The 17,607-nt window shown below is 36.9% G+C and overlaps 1 protein-coding gene across 1 annotated transcript in view; it reads right to left on the reverse strand.

Moving 5' to 3' along the window:
* Positions 1-185: 185 nt before the first annotated feature.
* The window catches only part of SLC30A6 (solute carrier family 30 member 6), a 41,673-nt gene continuing 24,251 nt past the window's right edge, over positions 186-17,607 (reverse strand). Inside the window, exons 11-14 of the mRNA XM_026016012.2 lie at positions 11,866-11,968; positions 10,946-10,993; positions 9,956-10,024; positions 186-3,745 (exon numbers count right to left, since the gene is read on the reverse strand). Of these exons, the coding sequence (XP_025871797.1) occupies positions 3,245-3,745; positions 9,956-10,024; positions 10,946-10,993; positions 11,866-11,968 (721 nt within the window). The 3' untranslated portion in view covers positions 186-3,244. The remainder of the gene's footprint in view (positions 3,746-9,955; positions 10,025-10,945; positions 10,994-11,865; positions 11,969-17,607) is intronic.

Here is a 17,607-nt window from a genome sequence, read left to right on the forward strand (position 1 = left end):
ATGATTACCAGGTACTTGACCGGACTTTTTATTTATCCTTGTGTTCCCCTTGGTTTCAAGAATAGGTCACAAAAATTGATATATTGTACGCACATTTACTTAGTGCGTGGCATGTACCAAGTATTTCCTGAATTAAATTAAATGACCAATAAATAGCTATTGAATAAAGAAACAAGCCAAAATTATTTAAGATCAGAAAACTCCATGTATGTTCTTTATTCAAACAGTGTGATTTAAACAATCTGGAATGTAAAAAGCATTTCCTTATATAAGAAGCAGATTAGACTCCCAAAAAGATCGGCATACTATAGTCAAGCAAAAAATTGGCAGTTTACGAGCAGCTAAATCAGAGGCTTGAAATTCAGGACCTCTCCATTTGCTGATAAATGTATGTAATTCCAACCGTATCTTCAGAGATTAAGGAAGAAAGAAAAATGTAACCGATTCTTTTGTACCCTAGGAAGATAAGGGCACCCTGTCCTAAACTTTTCTCCAACACCCCACAAAATAATCCTTCCCCACAAAGAAAGAAGTCTAAGAAAAATCTGCTTAATTTTAACAGATTTAAGTCAAGGCAAGTCTGAAATAAACAAAAACTTTAATGGTGTTAGCCTGCCGTTCACCTTCTATTCTCCTGGCACCTCAAATTAATGGCTTGGGTGTTGGTGTAGGTAACACTTGGCCTGTATGCTGAGGTAGTCACTGAAAAGACATTCCGTGCACAATGTTGTTTAGCAAATGGGCATAATCTGTAGATTTAGCCATAAAATTACAGAGCTGATTATTTACGGATCAACTAGTTCATTCCCCACCCTAACTTTACAGATGATAAAGCTCAGAGGAGTTAAGTGACTTGCCCATGGTAACAAAACTACTTACATAGTGGCAGCATCAGGCTCAGAATCCAAAATTCTTGACTTCTAGTCCAGTGTTTTTTCCATTACAGTATGTTAGAGTACGGTGTTTTCTCAGAAAGGGTTAATTGCACTCCATGAAAACTTGCTCCTAATCACAAGCCATGGGCCAAATATTCAATTCACACTTTCTTCTTTGTTTAGCTTCAAGTGACTCTGTGGCAAGATATACTTGTAAGATTACTGCCCTATAAGCATAAGCCTATGTTGGTCAAGTTTCTTGTTTTCATATCCAGATGCTGGCCAGAGCCCGGCAAATAAGACTTCCTTATATAATAATGCATGGACCAACGTCACTCACAGCAGTTGGCATCAGTGAATTTCAGCAAGTAAAGCCAATTCTTTTCAAACCCACAGGAAATTTCTTAAATAGTGTAGGCGAGTATCAAAGCACCTTTGGTGGGACAACTACACAGGTGTTGCCTCTGAATAGGTGTTGAGGAAATAGGCATTTAACCTCATGCAGAATTGTTTTCAGTACCTGCACACTTTAAAAATCCCATGAGAATGGAAAAGACATGCAAAGGGTGGCAGCACAGACTTGGTACATGGCAGTTCTTCACATTTCATACATGACCCACTTGGATGAGGTCAATGGAGGAAAAATCACCCTGTAATAGTAGACCAATAATAGGTATACTAACATTGGAAAACATAAGACAAAGGACAAGGAACTGGTTTCCTTATTACATTTTACGAAGTTTCATTTTCCCCAGCAGTCAAAGTAGTATGTGCTCTCTTTCTTCAACAGGTCAAATGCCTGAACAGGGTTGCAGATGTTAAAAAAGACAATGACCAACTCCTCACCATGCAAAAGTTGGGACGTGGTCACTTATTACAGGATGACTAGAATTCTGCTCGACAGAGGTGGCTTCTTGGATGTTTGTGATTCCACTATGAAATTGGACTTGGAAGTGTTGCTCATATTTAAAAAAGGATGAGTTTACTGAAGAAACTTACAAATTCTTCAAAAACAAAAATCTTTTCTACATAGCCAGCTGATGGCTGGAAAAGTCACAAATCTCCAGGAGTACTAGGTTCCAGAAAAGCTGAATGCACTCTCAAAATTCCTTTTTTAAAATTCTAATTATAAAACTCATAATAAAAACAAAACAAAACAAAACAAATTCAGGTAATTTTTGTAATTTGCTGCTTGTGATACTTTTTATAAGTAATACTGGCCATGTTGGCAAGTCCTTAACATTTGCATTTGGAAGATAATCAAAAAATAAAATAATCCATATGATTCTCACACTTCATCACAGTTAACAATTTATGATTTGGACAAAGCAAAACAAAATAAATTAGAAACTGCCTGTCATACATCTAACAATACTGTATTTTATAATCTAGGGTCTATTATGTTTTGGTAAAATTATATAATGTAAACTCAATTTGTTTATGCAACTTTGAAAAGATACAATTCCTATACTATGCATGGAATTCCATGTATTTTATCATATATTTGATATATTTTATTTGTTAATAAATTGAGATATTAAAAAGTCAACCAATGAAAAGATCACAAAAAAAGATAAATTTCATCATTATGTCAGTATTTGGGTTTTTGACGTTTTCTGATTATGTCAGTATTTGATTAAATGTAAGACAGAAAACTGGGATTCCTTCAGTTCACATTACCAAAGGATTTGGTATTCATTTGACCAAAATAACACTTTGAGAACCACGGACTATTTATAAATGTACTGAAATATTTTAATGAGAGAAACTATAAAAAAATGGATAATTTAAATTTTCAAATTATGCTAGATAGTAGAATATGTTCTAAAATTTCTGATAAAAAATTCTGCTTTTCTTTTGCAAGACATAAATCAGGAGGACCTCAAAGAAAAATGTAGCAATGAAGTTTGGAAAAGCTATAAAAGAGACTTTTACTTTTGGAATGGACATTTTTTTTCCTTTCCCAAAATGTATATCATTATTCAAGAAGCATGTTTATAAATTTCACTGAAGAAAATATTATACTTTTAATTATGTGACAGATCTGCTCCATCAAGTGGTTCTCTTATTGTAAAATAATGTCTATCAAACTGCAGTCAACTACAAAACCAAAAATATCAAAATTCAAATTTAGAGAAACACGCTTTCTATAGGAAGCCTATTTAACCCTATAACATTGAAGGTTCTCACAGCCCCAAACACATTTTACAAAAATATAGTTTCATCGGTTTCATGTAATGTGAACAAACCTTACTACTCTCTAACATTTAGAGTAAATGATTGAACAGTCAATGCACAGTTGGATTACTAAATAAATTGGAAGTAAAGGAGTCAATATTCCTCATAAAAATAAATTAAAGTACAGTACATCATGGTCTTGGTTGTCCAATTCTATTGTTAGTTCCATATCTACTTGGCATATTTGTAAAACCAGTTCTGAGTCCTTGGCTTGCTCCAATTCCTGGAACTCCAAGTCCTTGATTAAGTATGCTACTATAAGGTGTGTGTCCATGATTAAGACCCAAACCATAAGGTCTTGTTTGGGTGTTTAGCAGAATAACTGGGTTCACGTTTTTTCCAGGGGTGTTAAAGGAAAATTCTGGAGGTGGACTGCTAGGTTTATTTGGAGTTGATGTGACAGGGTTTGAATCATCAGTACTCTTTAAAGGAGGCATTGGAATTATGTGATGATCTGAAAAGTTTAGGACGTTGGCTGCAACAGGCCCAGACAGTAAGGCAGGTCTAATCCAATCATCCTTGAAAATTTGTACAGTCAAAGTAGACACCAGAGTGTACAGCCTATTGGTCACATGAGCAAGAACCATTTGTTCATTTGCGTCTCGTCGAATTCTTACATGCACTGATCCAGCCTAAAAAAAAGGGCAAAATCATAGGAAAGAGATCCTTAAAATTATACCACTGAAAATTCCATTAGAAATAAACATTTGGTTATAACTGTACTTGGTACCTTCTTTACAACAAGAGATATAATGTTTTGATATTCCTTAAAGACTACTCAGTAGGGATTATCAACATGAAGAGTTAATGAAGTTCTTTGTGACTCTTTAAATAAAACGTGACTTTTTTAAAATATAAAAAAAAGAGAAATATATGTAGGAGGAAGACTGGCATGTTATAACCTAATGCAGAATATACAGTATGGAGAAAATGCAATGGAAGGACAGAAAAGGTAGCTACTTATTCAAACTGAGAAAGACTTCAAAAGATGGGATTTGATCTAGGGTTGATGGTTAAATGCAATTTCAAAAGGTGGAGACAAGCATTCTAAGGTGAAGGAATAGCAATTAAAATGCATGGCATGTTTGGACAAGGATAAGCAATATTACTAATATATAAAAAAGTACAAATATTTCAGGTGGCAGAAAAAGAATGAAAGAGAACAAAAAAGAAGGAAAGAGGAAACAAGAAAGAATGTAGAAAGAAAGAAAGATAAGCAGGTAGTAAGGTTAAAAGAAAAGCTAACAGAGAACTCTAAAAATCATAAGGAGTTTTAACACCAGCAATCCAACAGAAGTAAAATAATGAAAGTTTAGAAAAATTATAGGTATGAATGACTGGTAATTAGGTAAGAAATGACTGCCACAGTCTAGGTCAGAAATGAAGAGAGCTGAGACAGAACAAAGACAGTGGGATCAGAGAGGGAAAGATGGATTCATGTTATTTCATGGGTTAGATGAGCGGGGATCTGATACCCAACTGGATGTAGGAGATGAGGGAGATGGACCAACTAATAATCAAAGATGATCTGAAGGTTTCAAGCCTGGGTTATTATGAGGAGAGAGAACCCCAAGCATTACAATGATGGCTAGAAGTCTGTTTATTGAAAAGACATCATATGTTATGTTTTTTTTAAAGTAAACAGTAAAATAGTAGGTACAACAATGATCCTATTTTGTTTAAAACACACACGGACAGAAAAACAGCCAAGAGTAACAGCACTTATCTCTAGATGGTAGAATTAAAGGTTTTTATTCTCTTCTCTTTGAACTAGTTACAAGTTTTAATTTTTCTAAGAATCAGTTACTATTTCCATAATAACACTAAAGTAAAAGTATAGAGTAAATAAAATTAAATAAAATGTCCAGCAAACAGGCACCTGGGTGGTTCAGTCAGTTAGTGTCCGACTCTTAGTTTTGGCTCAGGTCATGATCTCAGGGTCATGAGATCAAGCCTCACATCAGGCTCTGCACTGAGCATGGAGCCTGCTTAGGATTCTCTCCTTCTCCCTCTGCCCTTCCCTACCCCACCCCTCCTTCTCTTTAAAAAAAGAAAAAATCAATGTTGATCTCTAGATAAACTCAGATTCTCAAAAAGAGAAAAAATTATAACAAAGAATAAACTGCACATAAATTAGCCAAGAAGTTGGTTTAGTTACAATGTGTCTGAATCTATGACTTTAACAGTAGTGAGTGACTGTCAATCATTAAGATGGAGAAAATATCTATAATGTTTGATGTTGACTTCTAGTTTATTTTTATGTAAGATAAGCCATGTCTAGAAATGAAGTCATCTTTGATTCCTCCCTTTCTTGGCCACTGCCATCTTAGTTATCATTAGACAAAACTATAAAAGACACTGTAACCTTTTTCAGTCTGCTATGGAAATTAAAGCAATTAAAAAAAGTGAAAACCATTTCTGTGCAGGAGCTTGAACAGAATCTGCTGTGACTATGGTATTTGCATTAATTTACGGCTTCTGTAACAACTATTCCTGGCAGCTCAGAAGCATGGTTTATTTTGTCCTTGGTCTTAATTAGTCACTACATGGGTGCAGGGTTAGATGATCACATTCTGAACAGCTGGATGACTTTATTCTTTTTGTTTATAAGTCACCCAGCTAAAAAAACCCACTTATCTACTATTAAGATTGGTAAAATCAGAGATGTCTGGGTGGCTCAGAGGTTGAGCATCTGCCTTTGACTCTGGTCGTGATCCCGGGGTCGTGGGATCAAGTCCCATACTGGGCTCCCTATAGGAAGCTTACTTCTCTCTCTGCCAATGCCTCTGCTTCTCTCTCTCTGTCTCTCATGAATTAAAAAAAAAAAAATGGTAAAATTAAAAGAATGATTAAAAATGACATTTGGGAGTGCCTAGGTGGCACAGTTGAGTGTCTGACTCTTGGTTTTGACTCAGGTTGTGATCTCAGAAGGTGAGATTGAGTCCCTTGTCAGGCTCCACCCTTAGCATGGAGTCTGCTTGGGACTCTTTCTCCTCCTCTCTTCTCTCCCTCTCTCTCTTCCTCTGCCCCTCACTCCCACTCTCTCTTTCTCTAAAAGAAATAAATCTTTTTTAAAAAACGAACTATATTCCTGTAGGAATGTGAATTGGTACAGCCATTTTTGGAAAGTGATTGGCTGTATCAAAACCTATAAAAATAAATATCCCTTTTTAAAAAAAGATTTTATTCTTAGGTAATCTCTACACCCAATGTGGAACTAGAACCAACAACCTTGAGATCAAGAGTTGCCTCAATACGAATAATCTTTGACTCACAAAAGCCACTTCTAAAAATTAATATTAAGGAATTATCACAAGTATATGCAAAGATTATTCCACAAAAATGTTCATCACAGGGGATCCCTGGATGGCTCAGCGGTTCAGCGCCTGCCTTTGGCCTGGGGCGTGACCCTAGAGACAGGGGATCTAGTCCCACATTGGGCTCTCTGCGTGGAGCCTGCTTCACCCTCTGCCTGTGTCTCTGCCTCTTGGTCTCTCTGTTTCTCATGAATAAATAAATAAAATCTTTTAAAAAAATGTTCATCACAGCTTGTTTATATGGGAAAAATGGACTACCACTTTGTCTATTGGGGACTAATTAAATAAATGATAGCATATTCATATAATATCAAACTGCAGTCATTAAAAATTATGTTGGGATTCCTGAACTACAGGAGTTTACAGTGGCACTTTTTTTGAAGTGCCCCAAATGTCCCCAGAAAAACAGAGAAACTAAGACATGAAGTCCAAAAACCTAGGGACAACATCTATAAAAAAAAAAAAAAAAGATGAACACGGTTCCCTTAAGAAACCCTAATCACAAGGTATAAAACCTGCAAGGTATCAGCATCTGTGGAAGAGGAAGTGACAGGATATCTGACTGACCTAAAAACCTCAAAGCAGCTAACCTGTACTTAATGGAAATCGAGGACAGCAAATCTGAGAAGGCAGCTGGGAAACTGGGAGGGCTTCTACACATTTCAATAGTGGGTGAATACACTGACTGAGTCTGCAATAAGAGAGAAGAGCTGGAGCAGCCAAAGCCCTGAGAGCTCTCCAAAGTAACCAAGCAAAGCTCTCTTCCAGCATAGAGCCCCATAGTAAGAAGAAACAAGTGTATCTGAATCTATGAATCCAAATTGAGCAACACAATAGAAACAAAAGATGAAGAACTTCAGATACAAATGGGAGAAAAGAACCAGGAGAAAGAAAAAATTTTCATTTCACAGACTCATCAGAAGAGGGAGCCTTAGAACCATAAACTCAAACACACTACCCTAAACCACTTCTTATTTTAAAGTTTAGGAAAACAATTTTACATAAAAAGGGGCAACAGAAAAGGACTGAATCAAATCACAGACAAAGTTATTATAAGAAAAAAAGAGAAGGACAGATTAAAAAAAGAGCACCAGAAAGATTTACCTACAAAACGAATGAGAACTATGTACCTATTTTTTCAAAACAAACCAAAAGACACGAAACAAGCACAATATAAATCAACATTAGAAAACCTCAGAAATGAGGAGCGCCTGGGTGGCTCAGTCGGTTAAGCATCCGACTCTTGATTTCAGCTCAGGTCTTGATCTTAGGGTCGTGAGTTCAAGCCCTGTGTTGGGCTCCACTCTGGGTGTGGAGTCTACTTAAAAAAAAAAAGAAAAAAGAAAAAAGAAAACCTCAGAAATGAGATGACAGTGAGAAATACAAGAAAAAACAATCACTTCAGAAATTAAGACCAAATTAGAAGGAATACAAAAGCAAATAAACATACAGGTCTACCATAAGAAAAATAAAAGGTGAAGAGAAGGAAAGTTTTAAAAATCAAAGGAATGGAAGAGATAATAAGAAACTGAAAGAAAGTAACAAATATGGAAGAAAGGTAAAGATCCAACAAGCTTATAATAGGAGTTCCTAAAGAAGATAATAAAAGCAAGAGAACAAAATAAAACTTTCCTGAAAGTTAACAAAACTTTTTTGAAATCACATTTTTGAAAGGATATACTGCACACCTGGAGTAACTAATTCAGAAAGACCAACACCAAGATATATTCTAATGAAATTACTAAACTTAAAACAAACAAACAAGCAAAAACAACCACTTTTGCCCAAAGGCAAAGATCAAGTTGCATTTAAGAGAAAAAATATTTTGACCACAATAGTAATATTTAATGACACAGAAAAACTGTTCATGACATATTAAGTGAAAAGAGCAAATTATAAACAGTACAGTCTTGTTTTCTATGGAGTAAATATATGAGTATGAATGAAATGTCACAGCAGGTTTCTCTACATGAAAGGCTTATGGGGATAAAGAAAAGCTTTTTCTGAGTACTTTTCAGTGTTTTCTTCAGCATTACGTTTCCAGGAATGAAACTAAACCATAATAGTCTCCCTGACAATAGGTCCAAAGTGGATTTGTGAAATTAATAAAAGGAAATCTTACTAAAATGAAGTCAGGAGGCCAGAAGGGAGGGCCTCTCAGGCCCATTACCCCTAGTTAACTGCAGACTCAACATCAGAGAGGTCAAGTCCATACTACTTTCGTTACTATTTTATCACATCAGCAGGAGGAAGGAGGCTTTCCTTCCGGCAACAGTCCAGCCAATGAGAGACTGCCACAACTCAGCACAATGAGAGCCACCACACTTGAACTCCCAGTTTCCTCCAATGGATTTCTCATTTACAACAGTGCTTTCCACTTCCCCCTTTCCTCTATAAAAGAGCAGTCCTCTCTCGTTCTCCAGACTTGTCTCTGGTTTTGCTGTAGCTTGCTAGTCCCAAACTGCAATTCTCTGCTATTTTCAAAGAAACTCATTTTACCAGTAAAATAATTGGTTTTATTTTTAAGATCAACATAAAAAACACAGAATTCAGGGCAGCCCTGGTGGCACAGCGGTTTAGTGCCGCCTGCAGCCCAGGGCATGATCCTGGAGACCCTGGATCGAGTCCCACGTCAGGCTTTTTGCATGGAGCCTGCTTCTCCCTCTGCCTGTGTCTCAGCTTCTCTCTCTGTCTCTCTCTCTCTCTGTCTCTATGAATAAATAAATAAAATCTTAAAAAAAAAAAACAAAACAAAACACAGAATTCTATGCTGAAGCAAGTTGTGTTATCGCAACTCTTTATCAGCAAAACCTCCAAAGGCAGAACTGCAATTAAAAAGAAAACCTGTACTTTTCACTTTTCGTATTTTCTTTTCTTTTTTTTTTTTCTTTTAAAAGATTTTATTTATTCATGAGAGACAGAGAGAGAGAGAGGAAGAAGCAGTTTCCATGTAGGGAGCTTGATGTGGGACTTGATCCCAGTACTCTAGGATCATGCCCTGAGCCAAAGTCAGATGCTCAACCACTGAGTCACCCAGGAGTCCCTAACTTTTCGAATATTTTCATATTCAGTAATGTGTGACTATAGATTTGTCTTATGTGGACAACCCAGTATTAAGATCATTAACAGTAGTTTGAAAGGAAAAAAAAAAGAGAAATATCTCTCAATTAATCTCAATTATGATACTGAATCCAGGAAGTCAGATACTGATACTGGCTCAGCAACTGAGCATCTGCCTTTGGCTCAGGGCATAATCCTGGGATCTGGGATCGAGCTCCACATCAGGCTCCCTGTGGGAAGCCTGCTTCTCCCTCTGCCTATATCTCTGCCTCTCTCTCTGTCTCTCATGAATAAATACATAAATCTTAAATTAAAAAAAAAAGGATACTGAATCCATCTACATTTTAGACTCTATAGAACACAAATGGTCATCAAAGGCTCTATAAAAAATTTATGGAAATGCTTTTTTCAATTTTAAAAATTCTAAACTGTTTTAAATTATCTAAATTCATATGGGGAACATACCAATGTGCCAAAACCTAGAGTCCAAAAATGCTCATTTCGAACTTCTAAAACTCCATCCAAAGTTGAGACCTAACCAAAAACAAAGAAATAAGGTTGTTTGTATTTGTCACATTCAAAACAATTCAGTCACATTGCAGACTTAATCTAAGCCTAGAAATTACATGGCCCGACCCTGTGTGAGGATACTCATTAGCCAAGACACGTCCCAGACCACTCAAAAGATCATTTCTACTTGTTCAGTGGTGAGTCACAGGCCTTGGATTCTGTTTCTTGTCTGGCCCATTCCTTTCAGAACCAGGTCCGTATCACCTACTCCCAGCATCACCTTGTTCAACAGTGTATGGTTCGTTTATTTTTTTTTTATCTCAATGTCATATTTTTTTTATCTCAGTATGTCATATATTTTATGTCTAGCACCTGGAGTATTAGGTTTTCCCCCATTTTGGGGGGTGTTCTCTATCATTTCTTTCCCTGTATTCCCTCTTAACAAATTTCTGCACAAGATGTTATTTGAATGTGTGCCAAAAGGAAATTCCAAGACCAGATACATTGTGTATGGACCACTGGTACAATGACACAACTTCATTAGCTGAGACAAGGAGCCAGCTATATGGGTAAAGTGGCCTTTGTGATAACAACAACTAAGTTTAAACACTTTCAAAATCCAAGTAATTCAATTATCTATTCCTTCATTAGTGAAGAGGTGGATATTTATATGATACAAAATCTAAACTCACAGATCAATGTTACGTGGTGAAAGAATCAACATGTAAAAGTGGCCTTTGACTAATCAAAATCCTGGATTTGAATACAGACTCATAAAAACCATAGCATTTACATAGCTGGTAGGGTGGTTGCTAGACCATTACCTTCCCTTCTACATTTACTTTAAGCTTTCAGACTGAGCAATTCCTCAAATTTTTGTACTTTTGTTATTATAACTCCTGCTGTCATATAATTAAAGTGATTTTATTTACTATTCCACCTTACCTCTCTGATAAGTTTGTCCAACTGACCAATAACATGGGGTGGTGTTGTCTGGAGAAAAAATAAAAATAAAAATGAATAATCTGTAGAGATAAGAAACATTTGCACAGTGCTCCTAAAACTAAAAAATCGGGTTATATCAGCTTTGCTTTGACAAGTGCCCTATATGATTTAGGGAAGAGAGGTTTCAGTTGGCTCCACTTAATCTTAAAGATTAAGAATCAGCCCATACTTATTTTTTATCACACAAAGAAGCTCTATCTCTAGTCCCAAACAAACCCTGAAGAATCAATCAACTAAAAATATTTTGTATACGGCTTAGCACATGCAACTATTATCTTATTGTTATTACTGCCTCTGGAGCTAGAGCTAGTACTCCTAAGTTTCAGAAAAGGCATGAGGGTAAGACATAAGGAAGAGCAGTGCTTACATATACATTCATCAATGGGAAACTATCTTTGTATTCAGGTGTTTGTCTATGATGTTCCTATTGTTTAAATACATAGTAATCTGCCTTTTAAATTTTAAGTTTGAAATTTCAAAATCTCACTAATTCAATGACAGGAAATAAGAAAACAATCACAATCAGATTACAAAATAGACAAAGCACAATAATTGGGGGGAAATCAATATGTAAAAAAAATTTCTAAGTAACACTGTTTTCACTTGAAACATTAAAGGCAAAATATTTTTAGCTTATGATTTTGTCTTTTATTATAAATACAGGAAGATCTGTGCCTATTTTATGGGCCAACAGAATTTCATCTGGTTCTTACTATACAGACTAGAAATGTTTGACTATTTCTGATGGGGGCCTCCAGTTGCTAAAAATTTCACTATCTGGTATAAGAGCACATATAACTTTATAATCTGGTTGAAAAACATGGCTAATATTAAGACGTGCATTAAAAGAAGACCCTTACCTGCAGTAATACTTTGCCACTGTACACGCTCATGGGATACATAGTGCCAAACGTCATCAGAGCAATGGCTATTGCAGATGCAGTGTCTACAGCAAAATAATTACTAAAAGGAAAAAAACAATTCTAAATCTTAGATGTATACTTCATTGGGCTACTTACAATTCCATTTCCAAAACATTAATTATCTAAAGCAACAGGACTGTTATACCAATACTGGCCGCTACTGGAACAAGGTCATCTCAAAAAAAAAAAAAAAAAAAAAAAAAAAGAAAAAGTTTTCAGAATCCTTTCTTGCCAAAGTTAAATGGAAAATAATAATAATAATTATGTTAAGCAATTTGAAGAGATGGTGAAGAAAAAATATGTGAACATTTCCCCACTATCTATTCTCAATCTACTTAAAAAGTAGAAAGATTTCACATATATTCACTTGTTCCACAAATAAAAACCTTCAACTAGTAATTTCTGATAGAGAGAAGACTAATGTATTTCATCAGTGATGCTGGCAATTTTCTTGTAAACAATAACTTTCCAATTATTACTACTAAGAATTTTTGAAATTACCCAGGAATTACATATAATGTGAGATTCTACAGGACTTTGTTAGAGGAACATGGCCACAAAAGTACAACACTCATCAGGAGTTCAAACTGTTCTATTAAGAAGACAGACCAAAATGCCCATGTTTACAAGCTGATCCTGAACTCTTTTATTTTTTCCCCAAATGCTGGGGATAGAAACATGAGGTAAGACATAGTCCCTACCTTTGAAATAGCAGGAGATGCCCATGTAAGGAAAATAAAGCCATTTGGGAAAAAGAAGTCCTACAGGGTATCATGGATGCAGAGAGGAGTGAGTGACAAGCCTCCTGAGGAAGGAGTAATCCAGAAGGGCTAAATATAAAAAGAGGTGACATCTGAGCTGACTCTTCCAAGATAAGTGAGCCAATGGGAGGAAGATATTGCAGACAGGGAAGCAGCAAGTGCAAGGGTGTGAAAGTCCTGACACAGCACTGAAACCACAAGCAGGTAAGTACACATGCCTGGATGGCCAGTCGGAGTGGTAGGGGCTTATGCTAACAAGTTTTTTCTCAAATATGCAAACAGGAGAATTTTGAAACTGGAAATATTATGGCCAGACTTGCAATTTTGAATGATGCTGTCAGAAGCAAAATGGAAGATAACTAGAGATGTGTGAGAGTGATAGTTAGAAGACCAGAAAACTATTCAAATTAGACCAAGGAAATGATAAGGTCTTAATATGGGCAGCAGCACTGAGTATGGAAAGGAGGAGACAAATAAACATTAAAATGAAAGATCTAATCAGACTGGCTGACAAGACTGATTATTTCCAATAGCCAAGACATGGAAACAACCCAAGTATCTATTAGGAGATGAAAGGATAAAAAATTTGATATACATACCCACAGACACATATACATGGAATATTATTCAGCCAAAAAGGGAAGGAAATCATGTCATTTTCAATGATATGATAAGATGAACAAATACTGTTATGATCACCCTTATATATGAAATCTAAAAATCCACAAAAATTCTCAACAAGATACGAGCCAATAGGATACAACAATACATTAAGAAGATTATTCACCATGACCAAGTAGGATTTATCTCCGGGATGCAAGGCTGGTTCAACACTCGTAAAACAATCAATGTGATTCATCATATCAGCAAGAGAAAAACAAGAACCATATGATCCTCTTAATAGATGCAGAGAAAGCATTTGACAAAATATAGCATCCATTCCTGATCAAAACTCTTCAGAGTGTAGGGATAGAGGGAACATTCCTCAACATCTTAAAAGCCATCTATGAAAAGCCCACAGCAAATATCATTCTCAATGGAGAAGCACTGGGAGCCTTTCCCCTAAGATCAGGAACAAGACAGGGATGTCCACTCTCACCACTGCTATTCAACATAGTACTGGAAGTCCTAGCCTCAGCAATCAGACAACAAAAAGACATTAAAGGCATTCAAATTGGCAAAGAAGAAGTCAAACTCTCCCTCTTCTCAGATGACACGATACTCTACATAGGAAACCCAAAAGACTCCACCCCAAGATTGCTAGAACTCATACAGCAATTTGGCAGTGTGGCAGGATACAAAATCAATGTCCAGAAATCAGTGGCATTTCTATACACTAACAATGAGACTGAAGAAAGAGAAATTAAGGAATCAATCCCATTTACAATTGCACCCAAAAGCATAAGATACCTAGGAATAAACCTAACCAAAGAGGTAAAGGATCTATACCCTAAAAACTACAGAACACTTCTGAAAGAAACTGAGGAAGACACAAAGAGATGGAAAAATATTCCATGCTCACGGATTGGAAGAATTAATATTGTGAAAATGTCAATGTTACCCAGGGCAATTTACATGTTTAATGCAATCCCTATCAAAATACTATGGACTTTCTTCAGAGAGTTGGAACAAATTATTTTAAGATTTGTGTGGAATCAGAAAAGACCCCGAATAGCCAGAGGAATATTAAAAAGAAAACCATATCTGGGGGCATCACAATGCCAGATTTCAGGTTGTACTACAAAGCTGTGGTCATCAAGACAGTGTGGTACTGGCACAAAAACAGACACATAGATCAATGGAACAGAATAGAGAACCCAGAAGTGGACCCTGAAATGTATGGTCATCTAATATTCGATAAAGGAGGAAAGACTATCCATTGGAAGAAAGACAGTCTCTTCAATAAATGGTGCTGGGAAAATTGGACATCCACATGCAGAAGAATGAAACTAGGCCACTCTCTTGCACCATACACAAAGATAAACTCAAAATGGATGAAAGATCTAAATGTGAGACAAGATTCCATCAAAATCCTACAGCAGGACACAGGCAACACCCTTTTTGAACTTGGCCACAGTAACTTCTTGCAAGATACATCCATGAAGGCAAGAGAAACAAAAGCAAAAATGAACTACTGGGACTTCATCAAGATAAGCTTTTGCACAGCAAAAGATACAGTCAACAAAACTAAAAGACAACCTACAGAATGGGAGAAGATATTTGCAAATGACATATCAGATAAAGGGCTAGTATCCAAGATCTATAAAGAACTTATTAAAGTCAACAGCAAAGAAACAAACAATCCAATCATGAAATGGGCAAAAGACATGAACAGAAATCTCACAAAGGAAGACATAGACATGGCCAACAAGCACATGAGAAAATGCTCTGCATCACTTGCCATCAGGGAAATACAAATCAAAACCACAATAAGATACCACCTCACACCAGTGAGAATGGGGAAAATTAACAAGGCAGGAAACCACAAATGTTGGAGAGGATGTGGAGAGAGGGGAACCCTCCTGCACTGTTGGTGGGAATGTGAACTGGTGCAGCCATTCTGGAAAACTGTGTGGAGGTTCCTCAAAGAGTTAAAAATAGACCTGCCCTACGACCCAGCAATTGCACTGTTGGGGATTTACCCCAAAGATACAGATGCAATGAAACGCTGGACACCTGCACCCCAATGTTTATAGCAGCAATGTCCACAATAGCTGAACTGTGGAAGGAGCCTCGGTGTCCATCGAAAGATGAATGGATAAAGAAGATGTGGTTTATGTATACAACGGAATATTACTCAGCCATTAGAAACGACGAATACCCACCGTTTGCTTCAACGTGGATGAAACTGGAGGGTATTATGGTGAGTGAAATAAGTCAACTGGAGAAGGACAAATGTTACATGGTCTCGTTCATTTGGGGAATATAAGAAGTAGTGAAAGGGAATAAAGGGGAAAGGAGAAAAAAATGAGTGCGAAATATCAGAAAGGGAGACAGAACATGAGAGACTCCTAACTCTGGAAAACGAACTAGGGGTGGTGGAAGGGGATGTGGGCGGGGGGTGGGGGTGAATGGGTGACAGCACTGATGGGGGGCACTTGATGGGATGAGCACTGGGTGTTGTTCTGTATGTTGGCAAATTGAACACCAATAAAAAAATAAATTTATAAAAGAAAAAAAAGAAATCTAAAAATCCAAACTCATAAGAAACACAGAAGTTTGGTGGCTATCAGATGCAGGGGATGAGGAAAGGGAAGAAATGGGTGAAGGTGGTCAAATAGTATAAACCTGCAGTTATAAGTCACAAGTTCTGGGGATGTAATGTATAGCACAGTAACTACAAAAACTTAAAAAACAAACACAAGACTAGATGACTAATTAGAACTGGCTTGGGGACAGGGGAGGAGGGAGAAGTAGGTTATTTAAGAATGCTTTGGAGTTCCTCAAAAAAATTAAACACTAAATTATCATATAATCCAGCAATTCTACTTCTGGGCATATGCCCACAAGAACTGAAAGCAGAGACTCAAACAGATATTTATACACTCATGGTCAGAGCAGCACTAGTCAAAAGCCAAAAGGTGGGACACTCCAAATATTCATCAATGGATAAATAAGCAAAATGTGTTTTATATATAATGCAATATTATTCCTTAAAAGGAAGAAAAAAATTTTTTAAAGGTTTTATATATTTATATTTATTCATGAGACAGAGAGAGAGAGTGGCAGAGACATATGCAGAGGGAGAAGCAAGCTCCATGCAGGAAGAAGTCTGATGTGGTACTTGATCCCGGCAATCTGGGATCATGCCCTGAGCCAAAGCAGATGCTCAACGGCTGAGCCACTCAGGTGTCCCAAAAAAGGAAGAAAATTCTGACACATATTACAACATGGATGAATCTTTTTTTTTTTTTTAACATGGATGAATCTTGAAAACATTATGATTAGTGAAATAAACCATACACTAAAGGACAAATATTGTCTGATTTCATTTATAGGAAGTACTTTGTCAAATTCTTCCTCCTTCTCCCCCTCCTCTTCCTCTTCCTCTTCTTTTTAATTTACTTATTCATGAGAGACATAGAGAGGGAGGACATAGGCAGAGGGAGAAGCAGGTTCCCTCCAGGGAGCCTGATGTGGGACCCGATCCCAGGACTCTGGGACGATGACCCAAGCTGAAGGCAGATGCTCAACCACTGAGCCACCCAGGTGCCCCAACTTCATCAAATTCATAGAGACAGAAAGTAGAAGAGTGGTTGCCAGGGCTTGGGGCACGGAGGAGGGGGAGTTACTGTATAATAGGCAGTTTCAGGTAGGGAAGAGAAAAACTTCTGAAGATGGATGATGGTGATAGTTACACAACTATGTGAAGGGACTTAATGCCACTGAAATGTGTGCTTAAAAATGGTTAAAATAAAAAAAAAGGTTAAAATTTTAGTTTTATGCTATGTATATTTTAACACAATTAAAAAACCAATGCAATGGAATAGATGGTAGTAGTATTCCCCGAAATGGAAAATATAAGGATAAACAGCTTTGGGGATGAGGAAAATAAGTTCCGTCGATGTAGGCATGAATAGAAGTCAGTAAGATACAGCTTTTGGAATTCAGCAGACCTCTGTATTTTTAGAAATAAAGGTTTGGGGGCCACCCGAGTGGCTCAGCGGTTTGGCGCCACCTTCGGCCTGGGGCGTGATCCTGGAGACTCGAGATCAAGTCCCACGTCCGGCTCCTTGCAGGGAGCCTGCTTCTCCCTCTGCCTGTGTCTCTGCCTCTCTCTCTGTGTCATAAATGAATGGATGAATGAATGAATGAATGAATGAATGTATGTATGTTTGGGAAACCCACAGAGGTGGTAAATAAAAGCAAATAATTGAATGTAATCTCCTAGGAGAGTATGCAAAAGAAGAAAAAGAAC

The sequence above is a fragment of the Vulpes vulpes genome, chromosome 8, assembly GCF_048418805.1.
Source record: "Vulpes vulpes isolate BD-2025 chromosome 8, VulVul3, whole genome shotgun sequence".
Taxonomy (NCBI): domain Eukaryota; kingdom Metazoa; phylum Chordata; class Mammalia; order Carnivora; family Canidae; genus Vulpes; species Vulpes vulpes.